Source organism: Temnothorax longispinosus, chromosome 1 (assembly GCF_030848805.1).
Source record: "Temnothorax longispinosus isolate EJ_2023e chromosome 1, Tlon_JGU_v1, whole genome shotgun sequence".
NCBI classification, from domain to species: Eukaryota; Metazoa; Arthropoda; class Insecta; order Hymenoptera; family Formicidae; genus Temnothorax; species Temnothorax longispinosus.
Window position 1 is genome coordinate 28,707,497 of NC_092358.1, and position 16,069 is coordinate 28,723,565.

The 16,069-nt window shown below is 41.5% G+C and overlaps 2 protein-coding genes across 5 annotated transcripts; one reads left to right on the plus strand and one right to left on the minus strand.

The window, feature by feature from the left end:
- Positions 1 to 246: 246 nt before the first annotated feature.
- On the minus strand, positions 247 to 11,015 carry LOC139823666 (uncharacterized). Of its 2 annotated transcripts, none has more exons than XM_071796183.1 (5): positions 10,189 to 11,015; positions 9,204 to 9,271; positions 8,008 to 9,018; positions 7,527 to 7,856; positions 247 to 7,460 (listed from the first exon to the last, which is right to left on the minus strand). In XM_071796183.1, exons 1-5 carry the CDS (start codon positions 10,604 to 10,606, stop codon positions 4,953 to 4,955), a joined length of 4,335 nt encoding a protein of 1,444 aa, XP_071652284.1. In that variant the 5' UTR covers positions 10,607 to 11,015; the 3' UTR covers positions 247 to 4,952. The 2 variants fall into 2 exon arrangements, with proteins under 2 accessions (XP_071652284.1, XP_071652288.1); XM_071796187.1 differs by lacking the exon at positions 10,189 to 11,015 and adding an exon at positions 9,362 to 10,170.
- Positions 11,016 to 11,648: 633 nt separating this feature from the next.
- On the plus strand, positions 11,649 to 15,576 carry Set (NAP domain-containing protein SET). Of its 3 annotated transcripts, none has more exons than XM_071796432.1 (5): positions 11,649 to 12,107; positions 12,638 to 12,827; positions 12,965 to 13,170; positions 13,284 to 13,536; positions 13,629 to 15,576. In XM_071796432.1, exons 1-5 carry the CDS (start codon positions 11,853 to 11,855, stop codon positions 13,676 to 13,678), a joined length of 954 nt encoding a protein of 317 aa, XP_071652533.1. In that variant the 5' UTR covers positions 11,649 to 11,852; the 3' UTR covers positions 13,679 to 15,576. The 3 variants fall into 3 exon arrangements, with proteins under 3 accessions (XP_071652533.1, XP_071652541.1, XP_071652549.1); XM_071796440.1 differs by having other exon boundaries at positions 11,651 to 12,107; positions 12,974 to 13,170; XM_071796448.1 differs by having other exon boundaries at positions 11,655 to 12,107; positions 13,663 to 15,576.
- The last annotated feature ends 493 nt before the right edge of the window (positions 15,577 to 16,069 follow it).

Sequence of the window (16,069 nt, forward strand, 5' to 3'; positions counted from 1 at the left end):
GTACGAGAATATTTAAGTGAACCGTCGCAGTCAAACTCTTTCTTCACACGTAGCTCTGCGATTAGCATCCTGTCTCCTGTCGTCCGTCGCTCCTTGCGTCCTGTCCCGACGTTTCATTCACGTCCCGGCTCATCGCATCGCATCGCATACATACCGAGGATCTAGGGCTATATTTACAGAAATGTACAGAGCGCGTATACAATTCCGCCCGAGCGAAAGTTTTTTTCGGTGCACGATTTTGCCAAGTCGTCGCCTCCCGTTTTCTCCCGGTCCCTCAGGATTCCCGTTGCGTCGTAGGCAGGTCATCGTTTTACATAATTATCTGAATTATCTCTTTACGTATATGTCTATCTCTTTTTCAATTTCTTTTTATACAACGCCGCGCGACGTTGTAACGGCGACTCTGAGGGATCGGTCGATCGTATACCAGCGAGGCGATTATCGAAATTAAAAGTACTTTCAGGCTAGGGGTGAGTTGCAGGGACAAATCATCCCATCCGCGGCACAAATCAGAGAGGGTGAGAAAGAGAGATTACCGGACAATGGGATAAAATCTACCACTCTTCATTTCTCTTTTTAGATCTCCAAGTATTGCAAAACGTATTTCTCGCTTACGTTTAGAAACTAATGACACTCTATACCTGTTAACGTTTGTTTCAATAAAAGAAAAGATGAATCGTGGACTTGGATATCGTTTAGTCTATTTCGCGATATGCTTATTCTATATATACGCATAGTGTGAGACAGATTTATTTGAACGGAGTGGCCAACTTGACCGATATCTCTCACCGTCTTATCGATGTTACATTTTTTATTCTTCATTTTTACCGACACAAGAATACGAATGATTTCACAATCGTCGACCCACGGTGAAACGATATAATTGCATCTCGTTAGACGCGTTTTTTAAATTTTTGTATTGTTATACGTGTCTCAGAGTTGTTAAACATCAGACGATTATTCAATGTGAAAAAAGTCGGTCAAGTCGGCCACTGGATTCGCTTCGCATTATCGGAATTATATACTGCTTTTTTCCGCTCGAACGAAAGAAACGTGTTTGTCGCGAATGTCGGATTCACGGTCATCGATCCGAGCCTTGTTTTACGACAGAAAATCACGTACGCGGGTCACACGGTATGATTGCACTTTTCCGTTTAACTGATGTCGAGATTTTGTACATTTAACACGGTAGGTCTATCAACAAGGGAGAATACTATTCCTAAACACAAAGGCCGCGAGACGTCAAACGCGACGCGCGTCAATTTATCGAGCCTATTCTTTTTAGCAGCACTTCGTTACGCTTCCTGTATTTGAACTAAAATAAGAGCACAGAGTCAGGCTCCTCGAAGAAGGGGAAGAACGGAAGAAAATTCTGCAACGAAAGCATAGCAGCTACAAAGAATAGATCCATCGACGTATAGACCATCTCGTTTCTTCGATAAAAGAAAGTTTGCAAATATTATCTCTCTCTCTCTCTCTTCTGCTTAACTCTTGGCAACACTAGAAGGGCCGACTGCCAAGGTATACTCTTTTGATTTTTCAACTCTGCCCCTCTTACTCGTATTCTGAATTAATGTAAACTTAATTTTAGTTTAAACTCTGCTCTATATTATTTATTCCAAAAATTATATATCCGTCTACCCTTCTAGTCTCAATCCAAGTCCTCTGCTCTTCTATAATTAAACAAGTGTTTTTCACTAACTCGTCAGTATATATATTTTGGTTTTCTTAATTTAATACTCGCACTACGGTCGGGATTTTCGAAGAAACTCTGGCCGTGCCCTTCGTTTAGCACGACGAGACTTCTCGACGACCTAGACTAATTCCAATCGATATCTTACAATTATTTACACAAGTGTCTACAGTACAATCTACAAGTCTTTTTCGTGAAAGAAAACTTTCTCATTGTTACTCTCCCTCTTTTTATTTCTCTCTTTCTCCCTCTCAAAAATTTGCGCGCGCGATGAAACGTTTTTGGAGCGAAAGCAACACGTCGATACGTTCGTGTTAGTCGTGGCTGATAAAAATTTACACGCTCTACTTGTACATACACACGCATATACGCACATACACATACACACGCACACATACGCATGTGGAAATCAAAATTTATCTTTATAGATTGGGTAAATGATCGGTGATAACCGGTATAGCTTTACTGCGAACAGAGCGAAGGCACCTTAAAATATCAAGTGGCGTATTTAGTATCCAGCACCTATGATTATTTAGTTTCACCGTTACTGCTTCGAGTGAATAGTCCGGGGGAGTTTGGGCTCAATCGTTAAGAGGAGAATTCTACATCCTGACTCGAATTTCAAAAAAGTATTGCCACGTGATCCCAGTCACTCTCCTTATGGGAGGGACACGGATACGGATCATTCTGTTTTCAATTTGGTCCTTTTTATTTCACGGACGCACTCGTTCGGTGTTTTTCTTAAGTAATTATCCGCTTGTCGAATTTTCGTCGCGAGTTTTGCTTTCTCGTCTCGTTCGTCTCGAGCGTGAAAACGAACTTTCGGAAAAGAGTAGTCTCCGGGATAGAAAAGTGTCTAAAAAGAAGTCTCTCTCTGTGGTGGGCGAATGGAGGCGAATAGGTTCACCTTTGATGATCTCATCGGATCATTGCTGACTTTAGGCACCTACGATTCTATGGAACTAGAATTTATGCAATTTTACACACACTCCATCGTTAACGCTCGAACGATTTTATACAGTAGATCGCGTGCGTGTATTCTCCGCGACCGCAGATTACTACAGACGTACGCACCTGTTATCTGTGTACACTTTCGTCGTACTCAATTACCCAATAAATACATTCTTATCTTTTTACTCATTTCGTTCTTGGCTTCTTTTGCGAGGAAAAAAAAAAGGAAGAAAGTTGCTTACGCTGCTACAAACCTATCCATTAAGAAGTCACATTACAACAAAAATCTGCGGTTGAAATTAATGTAACGCAGATACAACTGAAGATCAAACTAAATCTTTTTTATTTCTCGACTTACAAGCTTTTTCTCTCGGTTATATTAAAAACGTAACGTGAAGGCACTAATATAAAGTGAAGTGAGAATGAAATAGCTATGTTAGCTAGAAACGGGTTTACATGTATAACGAAAGCGTAACACAACGTATACATCGACATTTTTATTAATGTCTCTCTTATATTAGAATCATAACGTATATCATGCTAAATATGACGAACTTACAAAATAATAAAATATACGGCGAACAATATAATCATTATTGTGTATGTACACTGTTGTAACGAAACATGTAGGAGAGTATTTATGAAGGAAAGAAAGAAATTTGTCGCAAACGCGAAGCACATAAAATATATGCAGAGTTCTGTCAAAATTCGTAAAACTTGATTTTTCTCTGTAACGTTTAAATGCAGAAATTGTCAATCGTTTCATCGGCGTGTCGTCGAAATCGATTGTTAATAGATAGATTTTTAGATAATCGATTGTTTTTAGAACGTTCCTGTGTTGTGTATTCGGATAGAGAAAATATCATTAACATTTACCATGTCTGTCACAATATTTCACTGTCAAATCATTTTTTTCATCTGCGAAGGCGATGAGTTTGTACGTCTGTTAGTATGGTTTTAAAATGACTTAGCGAGGAAAAAAAAAGAGAGAAAAAAGGACTTTTCCGATTAACTGAAATATATTATTTTATATCCCTCGTGAAAAGATGTAGGGATCGGCGATATACCTAGTACTATCCACCAACTAGCGCGTTAAGATATTCTTCTACTTAGCTATTACTGGGTAAGATAAACTCTCAACAGATAATAAGTGATATTATCAAGTCAGTAATCTTTCGCGACAGTTTTGCGATGTGTATACCAAAAGTCGCGTGCAAAAATGTTTCCTTATTCTATGCTCAGTTCCTTAATTGTTAAGTTTTATATATATATATATATGTACAAGATGTCTTATCCCTCAAGACATTCTACATATCTATATGAAATATAAATGAATATTTATATTTTATGTGACATGCAGACGATCTACATATTATATAAGATATAAACATTCGATTATAGCACAAATCATAGTCGTGCTATCAAGAATTGCGAAAAGAGTACGGCCGCATCAATTGGGAAATCGCGATGAAGTTTCCTTAGTATGGACTTGTTTTTATGTTAGCGCAGAGTGGCCAATAAAAATCGTTATAAATAATTTACGCGTAGAATAACGCATATAAATAACTTAAGCGAGCTCTCCGCGTGGTGAGATATGATTCTCGGAAAAGGAAATAATATTTTAATCTATGTACAAGTACACACAGCTCCGTTATTAATTGGGATCAATTTTCGCGATCACAAATTTGTACAAATTCCCTTTTCCTACGCCGCTCATTTGGTCGTCTATATACTATAAATATTAATTTTAATTCTCTCAGCAGTGTATGAGACGTCCGGATTTCTTTCGTAGCAAAATAATTTTTGCGATCCTGTATCGGAGGGTGTTATGTGTATATATGTCGCAGGGATTTCTTGTTTAATTCGTTATTTTTTTTGCAAAATCCCTAAAAAAAAAAAATTACACGAAATTCCTGCGACATATATATGTGTATATATACTTTCTAGAGAACAATACTACTTCTCGTATTGTTAGCTTCTCTGTTCGAGACTAAGGCGGTATGTGTGTCTGTGTTCCAATTTATATGTATGTATATGTAGTCGCGGGAAGAAGGATGAAGGTAGCAAACTCTCTCTCAATCAAGTGAAGGTTCTATCTCTCGTCTTTGGATTGAATCACGGCGATCTCTACTTTGGTAAAAGTACATCTCCCGTGGTCTATAATTTATTCCGTCGTCCCTCACCTCTCGCGCGGGATGAGGATACAATTAGAATTCGCGTTCAAGTAAAACACCGGTTTCGCTCCGCCGCGCGCGGATTCACGCCCTTAAACAACGGATTGTACTACAGTCGCCAAAAAATCACCTTTTCACGTAGTCGACACAACAGTGTTCGTCGGCGACAGATGCGTCGAACTTGTCGTCGTTGCTGTTGTGTTCGTCGTCGTCGTCGTCGTCGTCGTCGTCGTCGTCACCATTGTCGTGCTCACCACGCTGCTCACCTGCGCACTCGATTCAAAGGTTCGCACGCTCGAGTCCTTCTCCAAACATGGTCTCTTCGCCTCCTTGTGCTCGCCGGATGAGCTGGGTTTCCGCTTGTGCTTCGAGCTCGAAGAGTGGGAGCGACTCGACGTCGCGTGGCCGTCCTTGCTGGCGTTACTGCCGGACGACCGCTTCTCTCCATGCCTGTGACCAATGCAATGGCATTTCTTTCTCCTATCCTCCGATTTCTTCTCGACGTTTTTCGAGCCAACCCGCTCAGATTTTTCAACGACGGGGTAACTGTGCGACAGCCCAGGAATGCTCGGAGCATCATCCTTGTTGGCGTCATCGGATACTTTAGATTCGGATTTCAACTGGTGAGTGGGACTCCGATGGTGATGTCGATCGTGCTTTCGTTCTCGTCTCTCGTGGTTCCTTCTCTTCTTGTGCCTTCGCTCTCTGCAATCCTTCTCGTCCCTGCATCTGCATTTTGATTTCGAGTGCGCCGTGCCGTGAGATTCGGACGGTTTCGGCGAGTTCTCATCACTGCTGCCGTTTCTGCTGTTGCTGTGTCTTTCGTTCTCGGTAGACGGAGACGTAGAGGATATCACGGACGAGGAAGAATACGAAGAGACGCCGGTCGTCGTCGCTGTCGAATTCTCGCTGCCTGGATTACCGTCGGTTGCAAAATCGCCGATTTTCTCGTTTTTTGCTCTCTCCTTTGCTTCGTCTTCCGCCATTTCGATCAACGCCTTAACAGCATTTTCTGTCGCGCATTCCATTTTCGATGTAAATGCCAACATGGTTTCTATCTCGAGCAAGTTGCAGTATCTCAATTTTGCGGCGTCATCTTTGCACCATTGATCGGCGATCTCAAAGCTTTCCTTGCGGATCTTCTCTATCACCTCCTTGGAAGCCTCCGAAACTTCGGTGCGCAGCGACTGGCACACCTCTTCGACATCAGTCTTCGATTTGTAAATAGCTATCTCCAATGCCCTGTCTACAACCTCGGTGGCGTACGTTTTAGCAACGTTTTGCCGCTGCATCAATAATTCGTCGTCGAGAACAATCGGAGAAGTGTCGCCGGTCCCAGGTGTGTCTCCCGACAAAGACAATTCTGATCCGCTCAATCGTCTCTTAGTCTCTTTTAAGGAAGACGAACTATCAAACTTGGAAACCATTCTCGCTTCTACTACACCGGTAGCGTTTTCTTTACTGGATACACTCTTACTTTTGTCTCTCTCGTGATGACCACAACGATGATCCAACTTGTGACCGTTGCTATCATATTTTTTCTTCTTGCAGGAGTGACAGTTGTCAGAACTGCTACCGCTGCTACTATGCGTGTGATGACTGCTCGATTTCTCGCTGCTGCGACGACGATCCTTATGTTTCTTCTCGGATCTCTTCTCATCCCTCTTGTCGTTGCTCTGCTTCTGTTCGTTGGTTTCACTTTTGGACGATTTAGTGCTACCAAATGGATCCGTTGACTGATTGTCGCTACCCTCTTCCTTATCCTTTCGTTTGAGCGACGAGTGCCTGGAGTGATGTCGACTCTTACGATGTTTCCCGTGCTGATCGGATTTCTTCAGATTACCCTGATATTCGGCCGCTCTTTCCTTCGCCTTCTCGAGAGAATCGATCGACAGTTTCTGCTCTAAACGTTGCCGATTCGTATTCTCCTTCTGCTCGTCGCCTATACCGACAGCTTCCAGAGGCTTTTTCTCCTTAATACGATGAGCAGACTCGTTTACTGCGCGAGTGTGTCTGATGCTCGTACTATGCTGCGATTCTGGATAATACTGCTTCAGTCTGATGTGCCAAGCAATACTCGAGACGGCCGAAACCGTCCTGAATTGGTGGATGATATTGCGTGGTAGAAAATATATGTCGTTGTCATAAAGATTTATCTTGGCGTAACGGACACCTTGTCGACGCAATTGATTCAGCTTTGCATCTTCCACCCACTGTACGCATTGCGATATCGGTGGCTCGTGCAAGTCCAGCTGTAGCTTCTCGACAAGTTCAGTGAAGTCACCCGCGTAAAAGGCCACGACATCCTTTGTGATCCTATTATATTGGGACGCCTGGCCACCGTGGACGGCTTTCAGCACGCCAACTGCCGCTGTAGTCATCCTGTCCAATCCATGGCCGACGTGATCGGCATGTGCCTTTGTACGATCCTCGAACATGTATTCTCGAGCCTCACTAAGCCGTGGTAGATATTGCAAATTTCTCAATTCGTTAATGCCCGTCCTACGTCGTTTATACGGGCTTTTGTTTATGTCGGCCGTTGGTACTAGTTGTTCGCCCGGTCGAATCCACAAGATAGGGCCGTCGTTTGATTCTTGCGGCGTATCCATCTTTACAACGGACAGAGGTCCCCAAGGCATTGTCTAGAATACGACAAGATTACATTAGCAAATGTATAACAAATATGTGGATTTACACGATTTACTTACCATTTTTAGAAATGGATTCTCTTCTAATTTTTGCAGTAGATCCGGAAAATATCCACCGACTTCTTCGTGAACAGTGCCCACCAGACTTATTTGGTGCAACGGCCCGTATCTAATAGTACCGTTACTATAAGCTTTACAAACTTGGTCTTTGTATTGAGCCATTGTGGTTGTTTCTATGTCGCTGTTTCTACCCAATACTCCATTTTTTACAGTTAACGTGGGATAATTATTCGCCATATAGTCCAGAAGATCAGGTAGGTATGCAGCTGCATTATGTACTATGCCCATAACATGATGAGCATTTCCATTTTCATCTTCGCCGAAAACCACCTAGGAAATTTAAACAGATTTCATTAGAAGAGTCCACCGTGCGTGAAACTGAAAGAGCTTTGATGCGGTTAAAATCACAAAGCTACAAAGCTACTTGAATTTATTTCATTATTACACATATATACAACATTGAGTCGCATTTACGACGTACCTTGAAGTACTCCTGCGCCAATTCTTGCATTTGTTCATTCGTTAAAATACCAATTTCATCCTGAAACATATGGACAACTGTCGCACCACCGTTAGGATACGTTTCTATATGGATGAATTTTTTGTACTTTAGGCCTTCTAACAATTCCTTTTTCGTCACCGGATTGTTTAGCATCTTGTAGTTTTTCGTTTGTAGATTTAACCTTAGGTTTTCATTGACAGACTTTGAGAATGGGAGAACCTTGCTGCTCAACGAGGATAAAATGTGACGATCCCGTTTACATTGTACACCAATGCTCGCTCTTTTTATTCCTTTGCGTTTGACACACCGTGAACAATATCGTCTATCTTCCTTCGAGCGTTTCTCTCTTGAAGACGAATAGGTTTTTGAATGCGAACTGGAAGATGGATTAATAACGGAATCTGTGGTTTTGTCTTGGGACACTGCTGCCAATTCTGTTCTACCCGGCTCTGCTGAAAACGTATCTTCTACCCATTCGGATTTAACCGTTTCAAGTTCTTCTTGCGAATCTACGGGCTCTTTCTTAATATCACGAGGCTCTCTTGTCAATTCCCTGTCTGTGATATCTTCCTGTCCGATAGCATCTTGCTGTTTGCTTGATTCTGTTTTTGTAACGCCAACTTGTGAGTCGCTTATCTTCTTTGGCGATGGACAAAACAGATTCTCAGTTACTTTATCTATACACGTGACTGCACCACTATCGGTGTTCTCTTCGTTATATTTTGCCGTATCCATGATAACTGTAGAATTCGCCGACATCATACTGATGGAAAATGTCGTATCTGGACTACGAGGATCAGGACTGACAGAAACTCTTGGAGGATAATCAGGACTCCTCGGACTACCGATCACTTCGCCATTACTTTGCGGGCTTTCCCCTAACTGTGGTGTATTGTTGGAGAACGTCACGCATCCTTCTAATTTCGCTTTTGTGGATAACACGTGTACATCTCCAGACAACATTGTGTCGTTGTTACGTGTGGAATCAGTCTAAACAGGAAACAGTTATTTATAAAATAAAGATTACCTTGGTAGCGTCATTTCTACGGTATAAATAAATATAAGAACTGCTTTGTGCCAGTGGTATGTATCACAGTGTAGAATGTGTATAATAATAATATAAAAATATATATAAATATAAAAAAAGTACTTAACAAAAGTTGTGCGATACCTACATGCGCAATATGTTCAACTGGTTCCTTAACAGTTTTTACTACATCATTGTTGCAATGATCTGCACTTCCTGTATCAAACATATACCATTCCATTTAGTGATGTGTAGTAAATCTTATTATAAATAATATCTCAATTTTATAATTATTATATAACATACGATATGTCAGGGTGATGGGTGGCTCCATGTGAGAATGATCAACTAGTTAGTAAATACCCAGATTTGAACCTGACCTGGGACCGTCCCACATATACTTGGATTTTATACGAAGTTGGAAGAAAAATTGAAGGTTTTGAGAGAAGAAGGATGAGATAAATGTACCCATCTTAGAAACATGTTTCGATTATATAAAATGTATGCAACGTATAACACGTTTACATTTAAAACTTGTCTATCTTATTCTTCTATGGAAAAAAAATTCTATTTTTAAAAACACGTATTAAACTCAATTCTTGTTCTTGTATTAGCAGCAAAAATAATTTTTTCATTCATGCTATTTTATTTGAAATTAATAAATAAAAAAAAAAAAAATAAACTCAAATATCTAGTAGCATTTCAACCAAGACACATACAAGTTAATTTTTATTTAACCCAGACTTTTATATGTTTAAAATAAATTTAAAACACGTAAGTGTAAATTATTAAAATATAAATATAGATTGTTAATATAAACAGACTTAATAAATATATCCCCTGGCAACAATTTTTTTGTACGTGCAACTTATGAACATAAATGTTATATATCGTCAAATCTAACGGAAATTTACTTTGATCGTAACTCAACTACAGTTTATCTGTGTTGAATACATCTACGTATTGGAACATTGGAATGCAAAGCTTCACAGCTAGCTGTCAGACTACGAGGATAAACACATCCTGGCATTTCGAAATACATCAAAGATATCAAAGAGCTGCTTGCAAGCCGGTCGGTTGAAAATATCTCCCAAGGGTTTCGCGCGACAACTAATAACACGGAAGAAGATTACCGTCTGGCTCTCCCGGAAGACAAGCGGTGTCGTCCAGGTCACTACCATGGTGAGACATGCTGCGCCGTTGGGGGGACGGCTGCTGCGTTTCGTTGTCGGGCTCGCTGCTCGCGACCAGGTCAGCAGCCACATCACCAGACGAGCTTGCGAGGGCCGTGCCCGTGTCTCTCGGTAACGCGTGCCCTTCCGTGTTCCCGTGAAACGGTGACGCTGCAGGGAGATCCGTGGGCGTCCTCGGCGAATGACGCGCGGGATCGCGCGCACGTACGTCCGTCCCCTCGACGACGGGACGCGACGCCGTCCCGGATGACGTAACGCTCCCTGCTTTACTCCCAACTGACTCGGTTGCCCGCTCGCTCGTATTATTTACATCACATCCTACGTTTGACACGATACCCGCACCGTCCTCGGATGCCATCTTGGTTCCGTGAGCTGCCGTGAGCCGTGAGCGACATCCCGGACGCGGCGATAGGCGATACTACGCGGCCGCCGATTGGCGATCGCGCTCGCCGGCGGCGGCGCGCGCCGACGCCGAAGAGTGGGGGCCGCGCCAGTAGACTGGGCGGTTCTATCAGTACGAGGGACGAGCGGACAGCGGATGAGGGACATTTTTATCCGCCGGAATCTTCGATCTCCGCGACTCCGCGATATTTTTCCATTTCTGGTGCCTACCACCTACCCCACCTACCGTCGCCAATTGTCACGCCGGGATTGAAGCGCGACGGCGCGGCGACGGGAGGACTAGAGGCGTGAGAACCGCGTGTCATTGCCCGCGAGGATCAGCGTGGATTTCCGGTTGTCCCGGTTGTCGCGGACGCTCGAATCTCGAATCTCGAATCTCGAAAGCGTACTTCCGAACGGAACAAATGAGTCAGTGCACTCAGTGCCAATATAACGAGAATTCACAAAAAGTCAATTTTTTTTTAAACTGCAATAATACATTTTCACTATCGCGTTACTGTTTATCAGGTTTATCTCATTATATTTTCTTGGTGCTATGTTGATTTTTGAAAGTCCACACAAATCCGCAGACTTAAAATTGCAAGAATTCTTGAAATTACATTTCTTGGAATTTTGATTAGCGCCATCTCTAACATGAATATATTCTACTGGTGCGCTTTTGTCACTTTTGTGATTTGTCGATTTCGGGGAATCAATCTTATCGGTAATAAATGTCGGCAATCCTAAAAAAATATTATCAGTAGCTGATAAAATTAAAAAAATCGGACTGCAAAATTAGAATTTGCTCATTTCTGATTATTTCAATCTTAGCATGCCTTGCCTTAAATTTTAATCACCGATTTTCCATTTCCATTAAACGGATTATTGCTCTTATAATTCTCCACGATTTAATTGCATTGGTGCGATACGGACTTAACGGAATATAGGGGAATATGCATTGGCCTATCTAGACGATTCGCGGTGCATGGCCGCTTTCGCAGTCGCTTGCGCGCCGCGCACCCTGGCGGCTGGCGCAAGTGGCGCAGCGCGCACTCGGCACTCGGCATCGGCGTGACGGGAGTGGACGAGTGGACGGTGGACGCCGGACGGGAGCGGAACGCGTACCGCGTACGGGAAATAAACAGAGTGCGGCGTGCAGCGTGCAGCGTGTAGCGTGTAGTAGTGGTGGCGAGAGAGCGCGCGTTTAAGACAGTTTAAGAATCATGTCGTCGTCGAGCAAGAAGGCCAAGGAGCTGGAGGATCCGGGCTCGGGCGAGGGGGACGCCCGTGATTACGACGTCGAGATACAGAAGACCCTCGAGGAGATCGACGGCTGTCAGAATCAAATCGATGGCCTGAACGAGAAGGCCAGCGACGAGATTCTCGAGGTCGAGAAGAAGTATAACAAGCTGCGCAAGCCCTACTTCCAGAAGCGCAACGACATCATCAAGAGGATACCCAACTTCTGGGTCACCGCTGTATCCTTTTTCAGGCCGACGCCGCGCCCCCGCCGCGTTCCGCGTGCCGACAGCGTGAGATCGACGCGCGGCCGCGCGCCGTTTTGACGTTTCTCGATGCCCCGACGGTGCCGGCGTCCGCCGCGCCGGCGACCACCGCCATCTTGCCTACTTGTGTACATACGTGCGTAAGCGTGTGTATATAGACGATCCTAGACGATTCCGCGCTTTAGTTTTACGATTATATATTTATTTTTTTTTATATCGGTGACCGGCGTAACGCCACGCTTTCGGAGAATTTGCGCCACGCCGTTGTCAGCTCGCGGAAACGCGTGACGACGTGCCGATCTTTCGAGATTTTCACGTACAAGTCGGTAACGCCAAGCGTGTAGGGATCTTTCTGAATTGGAGTCACTTGGCACAAACTTTTGACTCTTGCATGGATTGTTTCGAACGATAAGATAGCGCGTTGATGGTTGTTATTTTATTAACAATTATTATTTGTATCAAGAGATGATTTATGTTAATATTCTTCCTTACATAAAGTTTAGTTTGTAAACAACAAAGAAATAGCAGAAATATTGGAGGAAGACGAGGAAGACGCCCTAAGATTCCTAAACAAATTAGAAGTTGAAGAATTCGAAGATATCAAATCTGGCTATAGGATTAATTTTTACTTTGACGAGAATCCATATTTTGAAAATGACGTTTTAACTAAGGAATTTCATCTAGGATCTTCTGGTGAGCGCATTTTTTGTCAGCACTCGGCACTATTAACTCGATAATACGTAGCAAACCCCACGTATCTTAAAAACTGTGCGACGTGATGTAATTAAATCGAGTGTCATAGTTGCGATGAATCTCCTGCTGTTTTGCAGGAGATCCAGCATCTCAAAGTACGTCTATTCGTTGGAAAGAGGGTGCGGATTTAACGAAGAAAGCGAAAACCAAAACGCCGCTGAAAGGACGCAAAAGGCCACTCAAACACAGGTCATTTTTCGATTGGTTCACGGATCATGGAGATCCAAGCTCAGACGAGATAGCTGAACTAATTAAAGATGATATGTGGCCTAATCCATTGCAGGTAAACGCTTTACTTTAGAAATGTATTTAAATGTGGATATGTCGATGAGAGTCGATGTCAGAAAGTTTGGACATGCATTAATACGTTGTTTATTATAATTTCATGGGTTTTAGTATTACCTGGCTCCAGATATAGATGTTGAAAATGGCATTGAGGGTGACGGCGAAGAATGCGAAAGCGAAGAAGAGGAGGAAGAGGAGGATGGCGCGGATGATGGTGATGAAGGTGGAGAAGGAGAGGAAGGCGATGACAGCATAGTGGTAGTCGAGGATGATGTCGATGAAGACGATGACGAGGACGAGGCTGTGAATGATGAGGATGACGGTGTCAATGAAGAGGATGATCTGTTGGTGGACGATGGTGACGGTAAGCGTTAAAACAAACTTTAAAATGAACGCGTTATTCTATGATACACGTTATTGTGTATGATTTGTATAATATCTGTATTATACAAATAGACCCTCTGGGTCTATTTTATTGTGAATGTTTCAGAGGGAGAAGAACCTGAATAAAGTCAGAGTCTGATTTCTCATAACATCACACTCCACAAATACCGTGAAAAAAAAAGAAAGAAAAATGAATGAACGTGTGTGCACCGAATCAATCAAGAGCAGATAGTTTAGTGGACTAAAAATATTATGCCATATGAATAAATCTCAGGACACATTTTTTCTGAATATATGAATATAGAGAAGCAGAATTTAGGAGATCTAGACCCTTTCGATTGAGAACCTATGTATAAAAACACAGCATTTGTTAAGATATATTGAAAGTGGTTTGAAAGAGAGAGAGAGAGAGAGAGAGAGAAAGAGGGAGGGAGGGGTCTGGATTGAATTAGATAGGTTTCACCATTGCACTAAACCTGTATCGGAACGTAATACGACGTCCTCAGTTATATTCATATGGCCTAGTCGTCGTTCCCTTAAAATATGCGACAGAAAAATTGTCCGCTTGGTCTTTAATATCGCGGATTTTATCGATAAGTTAGGATAAAATAGAACGAGGCACTAGGTGGGGAGTTCCATTTGCTTTCTCATGATGAAAATTGTTCTTTAGACATGACTTCCAGAACGAGGTGTTTTAGATAGAATTTTTGAGAGTGACAACTGTATTTCCTCTCCGTACATCAAATACACGGACTTTTACACACGTGTCTCACTATTGAATAAAACGTGTAGAATAAAGATCCGATTAATTTTACATTGACGCATATTGTCTACTGTGGATGTTTTATCACTACTCGGGAAGTAGTGATGAAAAACTGTATTAATAATTCGTGATAATAATTTATTCATTTTATATCACTGTAGGTGCAGACTGTATAACTAACTGTATTTTTATTTTATTTGACTTCTTTTTTATATAATTTTGTATTAATAGGTATATAATGAGAAATACTTGTATAGTGCCCCGTTTATAAGTTACATAAAAAATTTACACTATACACATGACATGATTATGACATAACATGATTTTTGGTTACTTATGTTACAATACTTACAATGTTGTCTCCAATAAACAGAAACACATAGATATTGTATATTCATGTATTATTACAAAATTTTTACTTGCGACTATGTAACAGAGCTATTGTTTTGTTATCGATATTTTAGCGATACAGAAATATGTTGCGCTCAAGGAATTATGTATAATTTTTCGATAAAAAATTGCAATGTAAAATTGTGTATTTTATTACTCACGGATAAATGACAATGTGCTCTGTATCGAAATCCATTTTGATTAGCATTAGTTGGGTTACAATTATTCGAAGAATTCTCAAGTTTAACTTGACGATATCACGAACTTGTCACACTCAAAAAAGAAAAATACTTTCATCTGGTCACACCTCGTTCACGTTCTTCCACACTTCGTGTCACGATTTACTCATATAAAGTAAGTGTTTCGCGAACATTTGTCACATTTGATACACTACGTACTTCTAACGATGATTTCACTTTGCGAGATTATCGAATATTATATGGCAAAGGTGAAATCAACATGCAAAGTCGCGACGATACTCTTACATCTTCTATAATCGTCAGTAGAGAGAGAATAAGACACAAGTTGTCGGTTACACATTCGCATCAATAAACCGAATCTCGTTGGTTACTCTGCATTCTTCGAAGCATAGGAAGAAACAAGTACGTACTACATCTCGAATAGAAAGCGCTCGTAGTCGATTTGATAAGATAAGCTGTAATTGTCTAATTTTAGAATAAAGTACAACAGCGATATTTTTTAATTAAGGATATATATATATTCTCGTGTTGTTTTATTATTCGGAGATACGGTTCTGTCAGTATTTATTAGATTAATACGTGTTACCGCTAACATGTGTGAGAAAAGAAACGATTGTCAAAATTATAGAAATAATAAGACCAATAAGATTCGTATTTTACCATTAGACATACCTGTGTGTTTATGTATATTATATTCATTAATACCTATTGACTCGATTCGTTGCGTCTTATGTGAGAAAAAAAATAGTTGGCCGGTTCTTTTGGGCAGCGGCGAGTTGTAATAAATTTGTCGTCGTGCATTCTTTCACGGAGATGCTATCCGAATTCGACTGTGTGAAAACTGCTCTCTATTTTTTTTTTTTGCCGTACGAAGAATAAAGAAACGTGTCAGCGAGGACGAGATGGGAGAACACGAGAATCAAGTGTAAATCTTATTCACGTCGAGCGACGTGCTCGTGTTACGCAATCATGCAACAGATCAATCGAATAAAGTTGCCACTTTGATATACAAAGTTTGAGTTTTTATATTATTCATTAGTCTCGTAGATATAGAGATACGCATGTACGATATTCCACACCTGTCGCGAACGTTATTTAGCTGCCGCAATTTATTTCACGATGATAATTTGATATAATTAGACAGCCTTGGGACAATTTTG

Bases quoted from the DNA above. Each gene is read 5' to 3' on its own strand.
- LOC139823666 (XM_071796183.1), bottom strand. From the start codon at position 10,606: ATGGCATCCGAGGACGGTGCGGGTATCGTGTCAAACGTAGGATGTGAT. The intron at 9,272-10,188 runs GTAATCTTCTTC...TGTTTGATACAG, and splicing joins TCTTCCGGGAGAGCCAGACG to GAAGTGCAGATCATTGCAAC. The intron at 9,019-9,203 runs GTAGGTATCGCA...TTTCCTGTTTAG, and splicing joins CAGTTGAACATATTGCGCAT to ACTGATTCCACACGTAACAA.
- Set (XM_071796432.1), top strand. From the start codon at position 11,853: ATGTCGTCGTCGAGCAAGAAGGCCAAGGAGCTGGAGGATCCGGGCTCG. The intron at 12,108-12,637 runs GTATCCTTTTTC...CATAAAGTTTAG, and splicing joins CCAACTTCTGGGTCACCGCT to TTTGTAAACAACAAAGAAAT. The intron at 13,171-13,283 runs GTAAACGCTTTA...CATGGGTTTTAG, and splicing joins TGTGGCCTAATCCATTGCAG to TATTACCTGGCTCCAGATAT.